The 20,000-nt window shown below is 48.2% G+C and overlaps 2 protein-coding genes across 3 annotated transcripts in view; both read right to left on the bottom strand.

Moving 5' to 3' along the window:
• Positions 1-2,261: 2,261 nt before the first annotated feature.
• wdtc1 (WD and tetratricopeptide repeats 1) lies at positions 2,262-11,430 on the bottom strand. Of its 2 annotated transcripts, none has more exons than XM_053490641.1 (16): positions 11,200-11,430; positions 10,469-10,585; positions 10,194-10,277; positions 10,042-10,088; positions 8,765-8,876; positions 8,335-8,522; positions 8,023-8,205; positions 7,806-7,894; positions 6,315-6,430; positions 6,147-6,222; positions 5,666-5,756; positions 5,330-5,497; positions 4,581-4,816; positions 3,983-4,148; positions 3,682-3,874; positions 2,262-3,563 (listed from the first exon to the last, which is right to left on the bottom strand). In XM_053490641.1, the coding sequence occupies exons 2-16, from the start codon at positions 10,514-10,516 to the stop codon at positions 3,366-3,368; spliced, it is 1,995 nt and encodes a 664-aa protein (XP_053346616.1). In that variant the 5' UTR covers positions 10,517-10,585; positions 11,200-11,430; the 3' UTR covers positions 2,262-3,365. The 2 variants fall into 2 exon arrangements, with proteins under 2 accessions (XP_053346616.1, XP_053346615.1); XM_053490640.1 differs by having other exon boundaries at positions 3,983-4,151; positions 11,200-11,429.
• Positions 11,431-12,878: 1,448 nt separating this feature from the next.
• Positions 12,879-20,000, bottom strand: part of cndp1 (carnosine dipeptidase 1) — a 7,775-nt gene continuing 653 nt past the window's right edge. Inside the window, exons 2-12 of the mRNA XM_053490643.1 lie at positions 19,885-20,000; positions 19,276-19,419; positions 18,964-19,126; positions 18,761-18,849; positions 18,432-18,629; positions 16,230-16,314; positions 15,945-16,105; positions 15,587-15,751; positions 15,337-15,478; positions 14,261-14,408; positions 12,879-13,069 (exon numbers count right to left, since the gene is read on the bottom strand). The exon at positions 19,885-20,000 is cut by the window's right edge and continues 1 nt beyond it. Coding sequence (XP_053346618.1) covers positions 12,997-13,069; positions 14,261-14,408; positions 15,337-15,478; positions 15,587-15,751; positions 15,945-16,105; positions 16,230-16,314; positions 18,432-18,629; positions 18,761-18,849; positions 18,964-19,126; positions 19,276-19,419; positions 19,885-20,000 — 1,484 coding nt within the window. The 3' untranslated portion in view covers positions 12,879-12,996. The remainder of the gene's footprint in view (positions 13,070-14,260; positions 14,409-15,336; positions 15,479-15,586; positions 15,752-15,944; positions 16,106-16,229; positions 16,315-18,431; positions 18,630-18,760; positions 18,850-18,963; positions 19,127-19,275; positions 19,420-19,884) is intronic.

The raw sequence follows: 20,000 nt of genomic DNA, 5'->3' as shown, positions 1-20,000 counted from the left end.
ACCTACCCGTCTCTCCCTCTCTCTCACACACACACACACCTACCCGTCTCTCTCTCACACACACACACACACCTACCCGTCTCTCTCTCTCTCTCACACACACACACACCTACCCGTCTCTCCCTCTCTCTCACACACACACACACCTACCCGTCTCTCTCTCACACACACACACACACACACACACACCTACCCGTCTCTCTCTCTCTCACACACACACACACACACACACACACCTACCCGTCTCTCTCTCTCTCTCACACACACACACACACACACCTACCCGTCTCTCTCACACACACACACACACACACACACACAGGACCGCTCCGATGTCTCGGCTCACCTGCAAGTTTCTTAGTTTTTTTATTGATTTATTTTCCACAACAATCCTGGAGATTCCACAGCTCTGAAGTAACACGTGACTTTGGGTGATTAAGGATCAGCACTGACACTCAGATGTTAAGACATGAAGGTCGGCTGTTCTGGAACAGTTCCTACAAGATCAGTCTTATAATTAAGTGTGTTTGTAAAACCCATCACATGATGAAACTGTCTCTCATGAAGACCGAAACTGAGCTCTGCTGCAGAGGAGAAGTTCATTTAGAGTCACCAGCCTCAGAAATCACCAGTTAACAACCAGCAGCTCAGATTAGAGCCGTTATGAAGCTTTACAGAGCAGAAGGAGCAGATAAACATCTCAATATCAACTGTTCAGAGGAGATTATTGTGTGTTTGGGATAATAAACGCCTTCAGTATTGATTTATAGTGTAGAGAGAAATAAACATCAGGAACGAGTAAGAGGGGGTGTACAAACTTTTGACTGGTAGTGTATATCTGTATGTATGTTATATACTTATTTAATAAATAATATCACTGATTACATTAAAGCTAATCAGGGTTTTTTTTAGCTTTAGATATAAATATATAAGAAAGAATCGACTTCATTCTGTTAGTTTCTTTTGATCTGCATTCATATTTAAAATAACCAAAAACATTATTTCTACACTTTAATATTCTCTTTCTGTGTTTTATCATGGCTTAAGGCCTGCTCAGGCAAGATTACTGCTCACGTGGTATCTCTGGGGTTTTATTCCATCAGGTCTACCATGTTTCAGGCTGTGCATGTGTGGAAAGATTCCACACCATATTTATCTTCTATATGAGCAGTAGAACACACTCCAGGTGATACAAGGTGGCATCAAAAAAGTTTAGTGATTGGCTTTGTTTACAAGAAAGTACTTTATTCATCTACGTTTACACATGATCACCTTCAAAATATTCCCCTCACACAGCGATACAGCGCTCCCAGTGTTCCTGCCCCTTCTGGAACATGTCCTGGAATTCTTTCTTTTCAAAGTGTGTCAAGCATCTTCTGTGATTCGTGCTGGATCTCCACAGTGATGTCAAAACTGCATTTTGAGCTGGATCTGCATCTTCAGGAAGAGGGTGAAGTCCGCAGGAGCCAAATCTGGCGAGTAGGGTGGGTGTGGAGGTGAGATCATGTTGTTTCCGGCGAGAAACTCACATCTGTGGTCTTCCTGATCTCTTGTCGTCTTCAAGTGATGTTCTTCTGCTCATGAAACGTGCTGTTCATGACGACATACTGGATCAGACTTGGTAACGCAGGTGGTGAGAACAGCACCAGCCACACAGCTCCGATGTACACGGCGTGGTGTCTCTGGGACACTGACTTATGAAGATCGGTGCTCAGTGTAATTGTGTGCACAGCCTTGTGCTGCCATCTGTTACAAAACTAGTCTGGAAACCAAGTATCTGTCAGAACGAACTCATAAGAAAACACTTAACGTTTCTCCTCCGTACTGGCGCTGCACCCGACCAGAGATCAAACCTCATAATATTCGACCTTCAACCAGGAAAGTACAAACGTTCCCTCACCTTAGGTGATTCCTCCTCAAGATCTCCAGGTGGTCTCCGTAACTGAGTTCATTGTGACATGGTTACTTATTAACCCTGTTACACAGACCCTAGAGCAGCGCACACACACACACACACACACACACACACACACACACACACACAAAACTCAGTGCTGATAATAAAACACTCGTGGTTTTCCCAGTTTGGAGCTTAAAGGTTGTGTAAAAAGCCCTTTTCCTGCTCAGGTTCTCCAGGTTCTTCACAAAAGCAGGACATGTGTATGGACAGACTGCACTTATCAGTGTGAATGTGTGTGTTTTCCTAAAGTGTATCCAAGTGAAAAGATAAGAGAGCACAGACACACAGCACAGAGTGAGGTCGGAACATTTTATTCCTCTTTTATTCTCTTTATTTCGGAGCAGAACGGCATTACTGAAATTCCCAAAGAAAAATAAACGTGGAAAACAAGCAGAGCCTCGAGCCAATAAATACACACTGCAGGGTAGTGTTACAGGAGGAGCTGCTGCAGAACTGACTCTGCATGCACACACACACACACACACACACACACACACTGGACTGAATGCACTGATGATGCTATTTCAGTAATGCATGTATGTGTACATGTATGTGTGTGTGTGTGTGTGTGTGTGTGTGTGTGTGTGTGTGTGCACACACTGGTATGCAAGTAAACATCCACAGCATGTCTTTAACGCTTTAAATCAGCTGAGACGTGTTCTGTAGCTTTAGCATTAAAGCTAACGTGGCTAACAACTAACGGAAATAACCAGGTTAGCGCGGCACTCTCTATGGGCGTGTCTAACTCCTCCCACATTCACCATGTGGTACATAATGCTTCCTAAAATAACATAATTAAATAAACAACACAAATGAACATTAGACTTCCTATTAAATGTATAAACCCCGCCTTCAGATTCAGGCCACGCCCCTACCCGAGTCCTCCGTGCTGAGGAACGAAAAGCGTTCTACCTTCCCGCATGCGTTAGCGGCGTTAGCATTACAGAACCGAACACAGCTCAGCTGAGAGACTGAGAACATCATGAACTGCTCCTCTCACCCTGGAACACCAACAGGTGACGGGACACACCAGAAGATCAAAAATAAAACATTTGTACCCCGGAACGTCCCGTATTTAAACAAAGTGCTGAAGTCTAACAGGCGGACACGGCCGAGCGATGGGCGGGGTCTCAGCTGCAGGAACAGGAAGTGACATCAGAGCGGGACGAACTGAACAGAACTACGCACGATCCCACAGCCAGCGAGGAAATTCATGAGTTTATCATCATTCAGTCTGAAGCTCCGCCCACTCCAGGGATCAAGTGCCCTTTCCTCTGTTCCTTCCTCTCCAAGGGGGAGTGTGCAGTGCAGAGGAGAAACACACACACACACGCACGCACGGACTCACACACACACACACGGATGCACACACATACACACACGCACGCACGCGTGCACACTCGGTCTAGCTGGTGCGGCACTGCACCTGTCCCTCGGTGTTGTCCTCGTCCTCGTCGGAGGCGTCATGGCCGCCGCTCAGCCCTGTGATGCGGTAACCCATGTTCAGCAGCATCACCTCCAGGGGATCAGCGTTCATCCTCCTCTGATTGGCCTGAGACGCTCCCTCCATGTCCTCCACCACACGACCGTTCTCACTGTCCGTCTGACACACACACACACACACACTCAGTCTCTTTTCACTCTATAGCTGTATATATATATGCTCGTGTGTGTGTGTGTGTGTGTGTGTGTGTGTGTGTGTGTGTGTGCGCGCGAGTTACCTCGGGGCGGGGGCTCCAGAGTCGCACCACGGGGTCGATGCCGCTGGTTGCTAGGAAACAGTAGCTGGGGTGTGGCTGGAGGCAGTTGACTATGGACTCGTCCCCCTGCAGCACTCGCACCAGGTTAGTCGTCTCCTTCTCCCAGATAAAGAACGAGCCGTCGTCTGACCCGCTCACGATGTACTGGGCTTTACTACACACACACACACACACACAATAACAACAGAAGTGTTCTCACTCTGTGTGTGTGTGTGTGTGTGTGTGTGTGTGTGTGTGTGTGTGTGTGTGTGTGTGTACACACCTGCCGAAGAAGTTGGCCTCCTTGATGTCAGTGGTGGTGTTGCAGTGTCCGCAGTATCGGTGTTTGTAGTCGAAGCTGCGCTCCCTCAGGATGATCTCGTCCTCGGGGATCGACTCCTTACGGCTGAAGTTGTGAAAGCGGATCGAGCTGCTGCCCTTCTTCTCATCTGCTGGATCACACACACACACACACACACACACAGTCACTGGAGAACAACACGAGGTCCGCAGTCACACATTAACGACCAGTGGAACCTTTAAACACCCCAGTGTCGCCCTGTACCAGCTGTCTGGACCGGGGACGTGTGTGTGTATGTGCGCGTGTGTGTGTGTGTGTGTGTGTGTGTGTATGTATGTGTTACCCTTTCACACACAGTGGATCACTCTGTCTAATCTCACAGACACACACCTGGTTCTGATTCGCTTTCATTAAAGCCGCGTTGTGATTAAAGCCTTTTTTCCTGATAACACTCTCTAATAGTACCTGTGAAGCTGTTCTTTATACCCACAGACTTCCTACACACACACACACACACACACACACACAGACGCACTGATGCCCCCCTCAGCCCCCTCCTGTGTAGAGTACGGCGTCTCACCCGAGTCGTTTTTGGAGAACAGCGCGGCTTTGATGTCCTTGTCGAGGGCGGTGCAGGCGCTGCTGTGAGCCTGCTCCGGAAACTTCCCTTTAAAGTCGTCCAGACACTCGAGAGCCTCGGCCACGTACTTCAGCTCGAACAGACAGCGCGCCAGGCGGAAGTGAGCCTTCAGGTGAGCCGGGTTCAGAGACAGAGCCTTCAGACAGTCGCGCAGGGCGTCGTAATGATCCCCGTCCCTGAGACAGCACAGAGCAGCGCATCAGCCTCTCACACACACACAGACACACACACACCCCATAAACACAAACCGACAGGATCAACACAGCACAGGGGTTTTTGTGTACAAAACCTGTGTGTGTGTGTGTGTGTGTTAATTCGTATAACGTTGTTTAGGTGAGATGAGTTCTGCAGCTAGCCTGCCCTGCACCTGAACACCTGGCTGAATAACCATTACCTCACATCCTTACAGGGGGGCGTTTGGGGGCGGAGTCACAGGGTAAAGGGTTTAACTGGGCGACAGGTAGACACATGGCAAAGAAACACAGATTTACACCATACGCAGGTTTGGCCCGGGTGGTTCGGTCAGGGGGTGTGGTTCGGTCAGGGGGTGTGGTTCGGTCAGGGGGTGTGGTTATAGACGCACCGTTTAAACTGTGGAGTCTCTAGAAATCATCACAGCTCACAGACGGTGCTGAACTCCGAAAGCGTTAGAATCACACTCACAATCACATGATTAGTGTTAGCCGTACCACTTGCGCTTCATGTACGCGGCGGCGCGGTTCCCGTACAGCATGGTGTTGCTCTGCCCCGCCATGTGAATCCCCAGACTGTACAGCTGGATGGCCCGAGTCCACTGCTGACGCGCAAACGCATCGTTAGCCTGCTGCTTAATGCGCTCCAGGTGGGGGGGCAGCTCGCTGACACACACACATACACACACATACACACACACACACAAACACACACACAAATACATCTTTAATCATGTGAGAGCATTCACAGCCTTATAAACACACAGGTAGCTCACTTCATCTCCACCTCACCATGATGATGATGATGATGATGATGATGATGATGTCACTCACCTGGACGGCTTGTTACTCGTGAGTTTCAGGCAGCTGGCAGGAAGGTGGAGTCCGTTAGACACACCGTTTGTGGTTTTCCCGTTCTGGACCTCTGCAGGAACATCGAGACGCCGTTACAGGATGAAACACAAAATAAACAAACAAGTTACTGATAAATAAATAAACTAAAACATGTTCCAGACTCTCAGTGTGAGTGTGAGCGCTCTGAATTCAGTCTGCTCAGAGACATCATCCATGTGTGTGTGTCAGTCATACAGTAGCTTTGTGCTGCGTGTACATGTTCTAAACCGCGTGGAGTAACACCTTGTACTCTACAGCACACACACACACACACACACACACACACACACACACACACACACACACAAAGATGATGTCTCTGAGCAGACTGAATTCAGAGCGCACATACACACACACTGCAGAGTAAAGAGGAATGAAGGAAGAATAAAGCTGATGATGATGATGATGATGATGATGTCACCTGTTGAGGAATGGCACTTCTTGGGCAGCAGGAAGGTGTACGGTCTCTGTTTAAACGTCAGATCAAACAGATACACCTAATACACACACACACACACACACACACACATTAGATGTGATGTCAGCGTAACTTAAGCTCCGCCCTCAGGCATCATCCTCGCCTCCTCACCTGCTCTCCGCCCATGTTCACCAGCAGCTCCGTCCCATCAGGACTGAACGTCACGTAGGTGGCCACCAGCACGCGCAGCCTGTTATTGTAGTCCGGCAGCTTCACTGGGAGGTGACCTGCAGGGGGAGACAGAGAGACAGGGGGAGAGAGAGAGAGACATACAGGGGGAGACAGACAAAGCGAGAGACAGAGCGAGAGACAGAGACAGAGAGAGACAGAGAGAGAGATAGAGACAAACGACAGACAGAGAAAGAGAGAGAAACAAGGGGAGACAGACAGAGCGACAGAGAGAGAGAGAAATAGAGACAGAGCAACAGACAGAGAGAGAGAGAGAGAGAGAGACAGACAGAGCGACAGAGAGAGAGCGACAGACAGAGAGAGAGCGACAGACAGAGCGACAGACAGAGCGAGACAGAGCGACAGACAGAGCGACAGACAGAGCGACAGACAGACAGAGAGAGAGACAGAGCGACAGACAGACAGAGAGAGAGACAGAGCGACAGACAGACAGAGAGAGAGACAGAGCGACAGACAGACAGAGAGAGAGACAGAGCGACAGACAGACAGAGAGAGAGACAGAGCGACAGACAGACAGAGAGAGAGACAGAGCGACAGACAGACAGAGAGAGAGACAGAGCGACAGACAGAGAGAGAGAGACAGAGCGACAGACAGAGAGAGAGAGACAGAGCGACAGACAGAGAGAGAGAGACAGAGCGACAGACAGAGAGAGAGAGACAGAGCGACAGACAGACAGAGCGACAGACAGAGAGAGAGAGAGACAGAGCGACAGACAGAGAGAGAGAGAGACAGAGCGACAGACAGAGAGAGAGAGAGACAGAGCGACAGACAGAGAGAGAGAGAGACAGAGCGACAGACAGAGAGAGAGAGAGACAGAGCGACAGACAGAGAGAGAGAGAGACAGAGCGACAGACAGAGAGAGAGAGAGAGAGAGAGAGACAGAGCGACAGACAGAGAGAGAGACAGAGCGACAGGGAGACAGAGCGACAGACAGAGAGAAAGACAGAGAGAGAGAAAGACAGAGCGACAGACAGAGAGAGAGACAGAGCGACAGACAGAGAGAGAGAGAGACAGAGCGACAGACAGAGAGAGAGAGAGACAGAGCGACAGACAGAGAGAGAGAGAGAGAGAGAGAGAGAGACAGAGCGACAGACAGAGAGAGAGACAGAGCGACAGGGAGACAGAGCGACAGACAGAGCGACAGACAGAGAGAGAGACAGAGCGACAGGGAGACAGAGCGACAGACAGAGAGAGAGACAGAGCGACAGACAGAGAGAAAGACAGAGCGACAGACAGAGAGAGAGAGAGAGACAGAGCGACAGACAGAGAGAGAGACAGAGCGAGAGACAGACAGAGAGAGAGAGAGTTGTAATCTGTTTAGGAGTGTGTGCATTACACAGCACTGTGAGTGAGCTGTTGCTATAGAAACCCTCACTACTGCCGGAGCTACTGTTAGAGGTGTGTGTTCTCACCTGCGACGTAGTACTGCCCCGCCCCGTCAGGGATGGGCTTCTGTTTATCACAGAATGTGTGAACTCCTGCATTCTGACTCATAGCCTTCCTGTGGGTCCCCACACACACACACACACACACACACACTCACATGGAAATACTAATATATATATATATATATATATATATATATCCATAAATACATGTATATATGCGCATGTGTGTGCGTGTGCTGACCGGTGGTTGTGGATCATGCGGATGTCGTACAGGCGTACGAACGGGCCGTTGGCTCCCACGGCGAGGTAGTTATTATCCCGCGGGTTCACGGCGAGACATTTGGCCTCCACCAGCTGGCCGCAGTACTCCGTCAGATCGATCAACACGTCCGAGTGTTTACTGCTCTCTCTCAGATCATACTGCCTGTGTGTGTGTGTGAGAGAGAGATTAGAGATAGACTTTAACACCATCACATCTTCTCCAGCATGACACCCATCCCTCACCACACACACACACACACACACACACACACACACCACCATCTCCGTGTACCTGATGACCCCGTCCTCAGCTGCGCTCCAGAAGGTGTTTGGCCACATGGGGGCGGTGGCGATGCGCTTCACCCTGTTGGTGTGATCTGAGAACATGTGGATGGTCTCCTTCACCGTCAGGTCGTGAACATGAACCTTGGTGTCTGCAGCTCCGGTCACCAGGATCCGATCTCCAGAGTGGGGCATGAACTGCACATGACACGTTTACATACAACCTTACACTTCACTGAAGCTTGGTAAACTACAGCTGTTTATTAATAACAGATAAATACAAACAAACTGTGTAAACAAACAGAAATACAAACAAACTGTGTAAACAAACAGAAATATAAACAAACTGTGTAAACAAACAGAAATATAAACAAACGGTGTAAACAAACAGAAATATAAACAAACGGTGTAAATAACCAGATACAGGTAACGTGACTCACCTTGGCGGAGAAGATGTTGGCTGCGTGACCCGTGTGCATGCTCATCAACTTCCTGTGTCTGAGAGGATCCCACACCATCACGTGCTGATCATCAGAACCTGACGCTAACACACTGACACACACACACACACACACACTCTCATACATTGCCCATCAGTGTCAGAGAAAGAAGAAGTGGGCCTCTGTACCTGACAGTCTCAGTAAAAGAGGTGTGGCCTCTGTACCTGACAGTCTCAGTAAAAGGGGTGTGGCCTCTGTACCTGACAGTCTCAGTAAAAGGGGTGTGGCCTCTGTACCTGACGGTCTCGGTAAAAGGGGTGTGGCCTCTGTACCTGACAGTCTCAGTAAAAGAGGTGTGGCCTCTGTACCTGACGGTCTCAGTAAAAGAGGTGTGGCCTCTGTACCTGACGGTCTCAGTAAAAGGGGTGTGGCCTCTGTACCTGACAGTCTCAGTAAAAGGGGTGTGGCCTCTGTACCTGACAGTCTCAGTAAAAGGGGTGTGGCCTCTGTACCTGACAGTCTCGGTAAAAGGGGTGTGGCCTCTGTACCTGACGGTCTCGGTAAAAGAGGTGTGGCCTCTGTACCTGACAGTCTCGGTAAAAGGGGTATGGCCTCTGTACCTGACAGTCTCAGTAAAAGGGGTGTGGCTTCTGTACCTGACGGTCTCAGTAAAAGGGGTGTGGCTTCTGTACCTGACAGTCTCAGTAAAAGGGGTGTGGCCTCTGTACCTGACGGTCTCAGTAAAAGGGGTGTGGCCTCTGTACCTGACAGTCTCAGTAAAAGGGGTGTGGCCTCTGTACCTGACAGTCTCAGTAAAAGGGGTGTGGCCTCTGTACCTGACGGTCTCGGTAAAAGAGGTGTGGCCTCTGTACCTGACGGTCTCGGTAAAAGGGGTGTGGCCTCTGTACCTGACAGTCTCAGTAAAAGGGGTGTGGCTTCTGTACCTGACGGTCTCAGTAAAAGGGGTGTGGCTTCTGTACCTGACAGTCTCAGTAAAAGGGGTGTGGCCTCTGTACCTGACAGTCTCAGTAAAAGGGGTGTGGCCTCTGTACCTGACGGTCTCAGTAAAAGGGGTGTGGCCTCTGTACCTGACGGTCTCAGTAAAAGGGGTGTGGCCTCAGTGAACTGTCAGTCTCAGTAAAGGGGGCATAGACTCTCTACCCATCAGTCTTAGTGTAAGGGGTGTGGCCTCTGTACATTTTAGTCACATTGAAAGGGGTGTGACCTCTGTACCACTCAGTCTTAGTAAAGGGGGCGTGGCCTGTACTGTTACTTACTCTCCTTTCTCGTTCCATTCCAGACAGTTCACACACCCGGAGTGACCCTGAAAGCACACACAGAAACAATGTCACTCACATGCACGCACGCGCACACACACACACACACACACACACACACACACACACACACACAGTGTGATTATGCTCACCTGTAGCTCCGCTTCCAGGCTGAGCCGTTTTATAAATGGGTCAGTCACATGGTAGTGTCTCTGAAAACTCAGAGCCCTGTTCTCCTGTACACACACACACACACACACACACTTACTTTAGGAACACGCAACAGCTTTAGCCCCCATTACTGGAAGTATGATAATAATAATAATAATAATAAAGAGGGTAAATTAACACCCTACAGAGTGCGCTTAGACCCAAAGCCCTGTGTGTGTGTGTGTGTGTGTGTGTTTGTGTGTTTGTGTTTTCTGACCCGGATTTGTCGGTTCAGTAAGTCGGCCGCGATGTTCCTCTGACTCATGGCTTCACAGAGTAACACCGATCATGGCGTCACATCGGAAAACATGGGGTCAGAGGTCATCAGAGGGTCCTGAACACAAGTGGAACAAAATGACAACAGGAAGTGATGATAAAATGAGAGGAAGTGATGATAAAATGACAGGAAGTGATGATAAAATGACAGGAAGTGATGAATCCACAAACACTGTTTTATGTTTAAAATAAAATCTGTATAAGTGAAACATTTTGTAGAATGAATCAGTTTGTGATGAGAGATTTAATTATCTCACAATCTGCATTAAACATAAAATTAAATATTTATTAAATGTGTGTTTCTGAGGGACATTTTTAATCTTTAAAGTTCTAAACTTTCTCCACAGCATGGGCTCTCTCTCTCTCACACACACACACACACACACACACACACAGTGACATGTAGCGTTATTTTTACACCCTGGTGTTAAATCAATAATTAAGAACAGAAGTTTAACCCTCAGGTCATTAAAGTCGTCTCTGTAATTAGCAAACAATTAGCTTAGCATAGTGTCATGTTCGCTAACTCTGTAGCTAGTTTTCTGTTTAAACCTGTGTCTCTTTAAACACACACCTCACACACTCTCATTAATCATAAACATGCATTTACTCTTTATTAAACATGCTATGCTAACACAGTTAGCTGCGTAGCTAGCGTTAGCATTAGCGTACCTGTTTATGTTTTGTTGCGTATGTTGTTAGCCTGTTAGCCGGTGTGCTAACAGCTAGCCGCCGCCTCACCACACTGCAGCATTCACTGTTTATTCTGTAGAAGTGTTTATCCTCACACACTGTTCGGATCAGCTGATTAGAGCCGTTTAAACACACAAGCTAAGCTAAGCTAATCAGAAGCTAAACAGGTAGTGTCCTGGCTTCATTTTCACACGGGTTGCCAGATCACATCAAAAGGCGTCTGTAACCAACAAACCCCTCCCTTTCGCTCTCTCTCTCTCTCTCTCTCTCTATCACACACACACACACACACACACACACACCTGGGCCAGCAGTCAGGGTGGGGTGGAAGAAAACAAACACAAGTTTGTTAGTTTGCTGGCAGTCACAGCTCCTGAAACCCTGGATCAGACTGTAGAGCGTCTACAGTGACAGCATACAGTATATGATGGGTGGGTGTGTCAGGCATGGGGGCGTGCACATGGGCGGGGCCACAGGTAAAGCTCACGGACGCGGCCCGGGCCTCGGGTGAACCAGACAAGTACGTCAGGCCGAGCTCATAGCTACTAAAACCTCATGTACACGTGTGGAGACGCGGGTTAACCGCTAGTAAATAAATAAATGTTAATTCGACGCCAGGTCTATAAATGCAACAAAAACACATGCATATACCGTATGTCTCACTTGTAACTGTTCTACATTTAAGAGAGGACAGAATGTCTCTGATGATCACTATGGACATGTAGGTGTTATGGAGAGGACAATGATTTGGAGATGGCAGTCTGATGGGGACAATGATGTCATGGACATGACAACGTGATGAAGACGACAGCATGAGGCGTGATGGAGACGAGGGTGTATCTCTGAGCTGCTGTACAGTGCACTGCAGACCGTGTAGTGATGATTGATTTAAGTGCAATCTAGTGCAGCTTACAGTGCAGTACAGATTAAGTGTATTGTGAAGAAAAACATCTAAATTATTTGTGTTTGTCCTCAGTAAGTCATGTGTCATGTGAACTTTACAGATGTTGTGTTTAACTCCGGCAGCGGCGGTGGTGTAGTGGTTAGCACTTTCATCTTGCACCTACAGGGTCTGGGTTCGATTCCCGTCTATGTGTGCATGGAGTTTGTATGTTCTCCCTGTGCTTGGTGGGTTTCCTCCGGATACTCCGGTTTCCTCCCACAAGGGTATCCAAAGATATGCAGGATAGGTTAATTAGCGTTCCCAAATTGCCCATAGTGTGTTAATGTGAGTGTGTGTATTGTGTGTGTGCACTGCCATGGATTGGCACCCTGTGTACCCCACCTCATGCCCAAAGTCTCCTGGGATAGGCTCCAGGTCCCCGCGACCCTGAATACAGGATAAATACAGCGCTATAGGACATGAGTGAGTAAGTGTTTAACTCCAAAGGGAATTTTGTTAATATAGGATAAGTGTTTGTTTTAAATGACCCAACCTGGCAACCTCCAGGCTTCATCACATATCTGTTCTGAAAATTACAGAATAAAAGTCTCCTATGTGTAATGTCTCTGTCTGCAATAATTCACTGGGACAAAATAACACACATAAAAAAGGTTTTAGAGCCATGTGTAATTTTATTAGGATATCAAAGACTCTGTATATATTCAAGCCATAAACATTTCAACACAGAGGGATTGTGTGTGTGTGTGTGTGTGTGTGTGTGTGTAAGAGGGAGAGAGAGAGAGAAAGCTAATAATGACACACAGAAAGTGATGACATCAGTAAAAGCGAGTGACTGATAAAGGACATGACGAGAGGACAGCGTGGAGACGCGATCAGTCCTTCTGGATGTCAGAAACCTCGTGCAGGTAGGCGATGAACAGCTTCGTTCCTTCAATGTAGTTATACCTGCAAAACAAGGTGAAGTCTCTCAGTAATAGACCTCTGAGGAACCTCACTGCATCTTCAGGAGTTACCATAATCTCACTGACCAGCCGATCTTCTTCCTCTGAGAGCACTGACCAGCCGATCTTCTCAATATGAGAGTACTGACCTGCTGATCTTCTCAACATGAGATTTACCGATCTTCTGACTTACTGATCTTCTCTCTCTGTGAGTACTGACCTGCTGATCTTCTTAATATGAGAGCACTGACTAGCCGATCTTCTCATTATGAGATTTACTGATTTTCTGATCTTTTCATTATGAGATTTACTGATTTTCTGATCTTCTCATTATGAGATTTACTGATTTTCTGATCTTCTCAATATGAGATTTACTGATTTTCTGATCTTCTTAATATGAGAGCACTGACCAGCCGATCTTCTCAATATGAGAGCACTGACCCGCTGATCTTCTCAACATGAGAGCACTGACCTGCTGATCTTCTCATTATGAGATTTACCGATCTTCTGACTTACTGATCTTCTCTCTCTGTGAGTACTGACCTGCTGATCTTCTCAATATGAGAGCACTGACTAGCCGATCTTCTCATTATGAGATTTACTGATTTTCTGATCTTCTCATTATGAGATTTACTGATTTTCTGATCTTCTCAATATGAGATTTACTGATTTTCTGATCTTCTTAATATGAGAGCACTGACCAGCCGATCTTCTCAATATGAGAGCACTGACCCGCTGATCTTCTCAACATGAGAGCACTGACCTGCTGATCTTCTCATTATGAGATTTACCGATCTTCTGACTTACTGATCTTCTCTCTCTGTAAGTACTGACCTGCTGATCTTCTCAATATGAGAGCACTGACCTGCTGATCTTCTTAACATGAGAGCACTGACCTGCTGATCTTCTCATTATGAGATATACCGATCTTCTGACTTACTGATCTTCTCTCTCTGTGAGTACCTATCTGCTGATCTTCTCAGTATGAGAGCACTGACTAGCCGATCTTCTCATTATGAGATTTACTGATTTTCTGATCTTCTCATTATGAGATTTACTGATTTTCTGATCTTTCATTATGAGATTTACTGATTTTCTGATCTTCTCAATATGAGAGCACTGACCTGCTGATCATCTTATTATGAGATTTACTGATCTTCTGACTTACTGATCTTCTCTCTCTGCGAGTACTGACCTGCTGATCTTCTCGTTTTGAGAGTGCAGGCCGTCGTCAAAGCCTCCGATGGGCAGCATGATGATGTCTTTCTTTGTCACGTCCTGAAAGGTGCGAGCGATAGGAATTGTGCCTCCCTCGCGGATCATCTCTGGCTCCACGTTAAACACTACAGTGACGCAACATGAGAGAGTCAGACAGTAGAGTTAGAGTTTACAATGAACAGCGGCTCCCCATCATGCTGATGTGCCTAGAAGTGGTAACGACGTGATGATGTAATGACCATGATGTTATGGGGTAATATAATGACGGGGTGATAACATTATAAAATGATGATGTGAAGTGATGATGTCATGCAACAATGACATGTAACATGATCATGTGATGAAATAATGACGTGCGATGAAGTGACGCCTGCAGGATGTGAAGATGTAATGAAGTGATGATGTGATGACATGATGACATAAGAAAATAATTATATGCTAATGAAATGAAATGCGCTGCACGGAGGTGTAGTGGTTATCACTGTCGACTTGCACCTCCAGGGTCTGGGTTCGATTCCCGGTTCTCCGGTTTTCTCCCACAGTCCAAAGATATGCAGGTTAGGCTAATTGCCGTTCCCAAATTGCCCATAGTGTGTGAATACACAGTGTATAAGTGTGTGTATGTGTGTGTGTGTGTGTGTGTGTGCCTGCGATGGATTGGCACCCTGTCCAGGTGCCCTAAGCCTTCTGTGATAGACTCCGCCCCCGCGACCCTGATTACAGAATAAAGTGGTATAGAAGATGAGTGAGTGAGTGAGTGAGTGAGTGAAATGACAAAGTGATGACATGGTAAAATGAGGATGTAATCATGTGATGATGTGATGGAGAAACAGTGTGATAAAGTGAAGATGTGATGCCAAAATGCCAGGGTGACATGATGGGATGACATAGTGATGTATTAATGTGAGGACGAAATGATAATCCTGAGATGACATGACAACGTAATGACCTGGTTACAGGATGACATGTTAACGTGAGGATATGATGACGTAATGATATGATCCTGAGATGAAATGATGATGTAATGATGTAATGTGATGACGTGATGCTGACCACTCTTCACTGCTCTCTTCCCAGCCTCGTACAGTGGGTGTTTGGTCTCGGCTAGCCATGGCTTTGCTCCAATAACCATCTCCACCTTGAGCTTATTCGGACTCTTCCTCTGCGCAAACACAGTGTGCAGGTGATCTGTTACCTGGGACGAAGAGAAAAGAGTTTACTTAGCATTGCTTTACTTCAGCCGATCACCTCCGACCCATGAGTTATCTGTCGCTCTAAAACCTGGGGTCCTTCATTCTGCTACCTGTTTCTCCACGACTGCAGGGTCCATGTTGGGAACCTGGCGGATGGAGAATTTGGCCGTGACTTTAGCAGGGATGACGGTTTTTGTACCAAAGCCGGCGAACGCTCCCTCGATGCCGTGGATGGACACGGTGGGAAAACGCCACAGGTGAGCCAGGAGGTCGACCTGAGTGGTGATGAGATCACAGGCTGATTAACGTCGCAGGTTAGCCTGACCTCCTCTTGTGTGTGTGTGTGTGTGTATGTGTCTTACATGAGCAGAACAACAAATTAGGGGTGGAGCCAATGCAAATGCAGTGTAATTTGGCTAATTAATTGCCTGCAGTGAGAGACACCTGCATGCCTCTGTAAGGTCTGACCTTATTGTCATACATGAGTCGATCGACACCGATGGTGCTCCTGTAGGTCTCCAAGTCAAAGTCCACCTCCTCGTAGATCTTCCTCTCCTCCTCAGTGAAGTTCGCCACGGCGTCTGTGACCCCGGGGATCAGGATCTGTCCGCTCGCACTGATCAGCGTGTCTGAGACAGAAAACTCACGTCATGGACAGACCACTGACACTAACTGTGTGTGATTGAGTGTGTGTGTGTGTGTGTGTGTGTGAATTAAAGCAGGTCTGGTTTGCCAGTAAAATGTCAGAAGCACTTAGAATTGCGATCAGGTCGGTCATGGGTTCAACCACGGCTCCTCCGTCCACTCCCGAGTGTAAATCCTGCTTCGGCCCCTCCACCTAAAATACACACACACACCACAACAACACACACCTTTAAACAAATACAGATGTAGTGAGACGGTGTAGTGAGACAGGTGTATTGAGATGGGTGTAGTGAGATGGAAGTAGTGAGACAGGTGTAGTGAGGCGGGTGTAGTGAGGCGGGTGTAGTGAGACAGGTGTAGTGAGACGTGTGTATTGAGATGGGTGTAGTGAGACAGGCATAGTGAGACAGGTGTAGTGAGACAGGTGTAGCGAGACGGGTGTAGTGAGACTGGTGTAGTGAGACGGGTGTAGTGAGAGTGGTGTAGTGAGACTGGTGTAGCGAGACGGGTGTAGTGAGACGGGTGTAGTGAGACTGGTGTAGCAAGACTGGTGTAGCGAGACGGGTGTAGTGAGACGGGTGTAATGAGATGGAAGTAATGAGACGAGTGTAGTGAGACAGGCGTAGTGAGACAGGTGTAGTGAGACAAGTGTATTGAGATGGGTGTAGTGAGATGAAAGTAGTGAGACGGGTGTAGTGAGACGGGTGTATTGAGATGGGTGTAGTGAGACAGGCATAGTGAGACAGGTGTAGTGAGACAGGCATAGTGAGACGGGTGTAGTGAGACAGTCATAGTGAGACAGGTGTAGCGAGACGGGTGTAGTGAGACTGGTGTAGTGAGACGGGTGTAGTGAGAGTGGTGTAGCGAGACTGGTGTAGCGAGACGGGTGTAGCGAGACGGGTGTAGTGAGACGGGTGTAGCGAGACTGGTGTAGCGAGACGGGTGTAGTGAGACGGGTGTAGTGAGACGGGTGTAATGAGATGGAAGTAATGAGACGAGTGTAGTGAGACAGGCGTAGTGAGACGGGTGTAGTGAGACAAGTGTATTGAGATGGGTGTAGTGAGATGGAAGTAGTGAGACCGGTGTAGTGAGACGGGTGTAGTGAGACAGGTGTAGTGAGACGTGTGTATTGAGATGGGTGTAGTGAGACAGGCATAGTGAGACAGGTGTAGTGAGACAGGCATAGTGAGACCGGTGTAGTGAGACAGGCATAGTGAGACGGGTGTAGTGAGACAGGCATAGTGAGACAGGTATAGTGAGACGTGTGTATTGAGATGGGTGTAGTGAGACAGGCATAGTGAGACAGGTGTAGTGAGACAGGCATAGTGAGACGGGTGTAGTGAGACAAGTGTATTGAGATGGGTGTAGTGAGATGGAAGTAGTGAGACAGGTGTAGTGAGGCGGGTGTAGTGAGACAGGTGTAGTGAGGCGTGTGTATTGAGATGGGTGTAGTGAGACAGGCATAGTGAGACAGGTGTAGTGAGACAGGCATAGTGAGACAGGTATAGTGAGACAGGCATAGTGAGACGGGTGTAGCAAGACAGGTGTATTGAGATGGGTGTAGTGAGATGGAAGTAGTGAGACAGGTGTAGTGAGGCGGTGTATTGAGATGGGTGTAGTGAGACAGGCATAGTGAGACAGGTGTAGTGAGACAGGCATAGTGAGACGGGTGTAGTGAGACAGTCATAGTGAGACGGGTATAGTGAGACAGGCATAGTGAGACGGGTGTATTGAGACGGGTGTATTGAGACGGGTGTATTGAGACGGGTGTATTGAGACAGGCGTAGTGAGACTGGTGTAGTGAGACGGGTGTATTGAGATGGGTGTAGTGAGATGGGTGTAGTGAGACGGGTGTAGTGAGACAGGTGTAATGAGATGGAAGTAATGAGGTGAGTGTAGTGAGACAGGCGTAGTGAGACGGGTGTAGTGAGACAAGTGTATTGAGATGGGTGTAGTGAGATGGAAGTAGTGAGATGGGTGTAGTGAGACGGGTGTAGTAAGACAGGTGTAGTGAGACGTGTGTATTGAGACAGGCATAGTGAGACGGGCGTAGCGAGACAGGCATAGTGAGACGGGTGTAGCGAGACAGGCACAGTGAGACGGGTGTAGTGAGACTGGTGTAGTGAGACAGGTGTAGTGAGACGGGTGTAGTGAGATGGAAGTAATGAGAAGAGTGTTGTGAGACAGGCGTAGTAAGACGGGTGTAGTGAGACAAGTGTATTGAGATGGGTGTAGTGAGATGGAAATAGTGAGACGGGTGTAGTGAGACGGGTGTATTGAGACGGGTGTAGTGAGTGAAGACGGTGACACCTGAGCGTAGAAGTAGCAGTTGCCCCGCGTGCCGTAGGTGAGTGCAGGACGAGCGCTCTGCCAGCCGCAGTCAGAGATAATGATATAATCCACATCGGAGAAGAACGCATCCCTCTGAGCCTCCACCAGCGCGTCCAGCCCGTTAGAGCCCGTCTCCTCCATCCCCTCAATCAGGAACTTCACGTTCACTGGCAGCTCCTGGCCGTGACCACCACCACCACCACCACCACAACAACAATGAGAATAAGAATAACCATCATCATCGTCTGTCTGTCTGTCGGTGTGTGTGTGTGTGTGTGTGTGTGTGTGAGAAGTGGGTGTAGACACACCATGTCCAGAGCTTTGTACGCCTCCACTGCATGAATCCAGGCCAGAACTGGAGCTTTGTTATCCGACGCTCCTCTTCCGTACAGGTTACCTGCAGGAATCATCAATACAGCTTAATGACATGTTTATAACACACACACACACACACACACACACACACACACACACACACACACACACACACAGATTAAAGTGTGAACTGGACCATTAATCTCGGTGAGGTTGTAGGGGTCTGTGGCCCACCCGTCCTCTCTCCGGGCCGGCTGGACGTCCATGTGTCCGTATACACACACCGTGTGTTTGTTCTCGTCCTCACCGAACACAGCCGTCACCACTTTGGGTAACGGGACCACACTGCCGTCCTCCAGCTGTCCCACCAGAGAGACAGAGAGACAGAGAGAGAGAGAGAGAGAGAGAGATGTTCATGTTACTATATCAGTCACTCACACACACACACACACACACACACACACACACACACACACTCGCACGTGACTTTAGTTGCTATGTGTCTCACCGTCTGAGTGCCGACATCCATCAGGGCCACGCTCCCCTTCATCCCGCGCAGCTTCTCCTCCACCACGCCCATCATACGCTGTAGCTCCACCCTTTTAGTGACATCACTGGAGTCGCTCTCTATAGACACCCACTCTCTCAGAGCCTTACACACACACACACACACACACACACACACACACACATCATGTCACATGAAAGAAGTAACAAGCAACTCAAACTAATGTCTGTCTGTCTGTCTGTGTTTCTGCCTGTCTGTCTGTCTGTCTGTATCTGCGTGTCTGGCTACCTGTCTGTCTGCCTGCCTGTGTGTCTACCTGCCTATCTGTCTGCCTATCTGTCTGTCTGTCTGTTTGCCTGTGTGTCTGTCTGTGTGTCTGTCTGTGTGTTTGCATGCCTGTCTGTCTGCGTGTCTGTCTGTCTGCATGTCTGTCTGTCTGTCTGCGTGTCTGCCTGTCTGTTAGTCTGCCTGTGTGTCTGTCTGTGTGTTTGCATGTCTGTCTGTCTGCGTGTCTGTATGCCTGTCTGTCTGCGTGTCTGTATGCCTGTCTGTCTGCGTGTCTGTCTGCCTGCCTGTCTGCCTGCCTGTCTGTCTGCGTGTCTGTCTTACCTGTACGTACTCCTCCTGGTGTTTGTCCACGTAGTCGATCAAATCATTAAATCTGAATGTGTGACCTTTTGCTACTAACATCACCAACACCACAACACACACGCACACACACCTCA

The sequence above is a fragment of the Clarias gariepinus genome, unplaced genomic scaffold (assembly GCF_024256425.1).
Source record: "Clarias gariepinus isolate MV-2021 ecotype Netherlands unplaced genomic scaffold, CGAR_prim_01v2 scaffold_30, whole genome shotgun sequence".
Lineage (NCBI taxonomy): Eukaryota > Metazoa > Chordata > Actinopteri > Siluriformes > Clariidae > Clarias > Clarias gariepinus.
This window is presented reverse-complemented; position numbering and strand designations above follow the sequence as displayed.

Bases quoted from the DNA above. Each gene is read 5' to 3' on its own strand.
- wdtc1 (XM_053490640.1), bottom strand. From the start codon at position 10,516: ATGAGTCAGAGGAACATCGCGGCCGACTTACTGAACCGACAAATCCGG. The intron at 8,877-10,041 runs GTAAGTAACAGT...TGTGTGTGTCAG, and splicing joins GAATGGAACGAGAAAGGAGA to TGTGTTAGCGTCAGGTTCTG. The intron at 4,152-4,580 runs GTGAGACGCCGT...TGTGTGATCCAG, and splicing joins GTTCTCCAAAAACGACTCGG to CAGATGAGAAGAAGGGCAGC.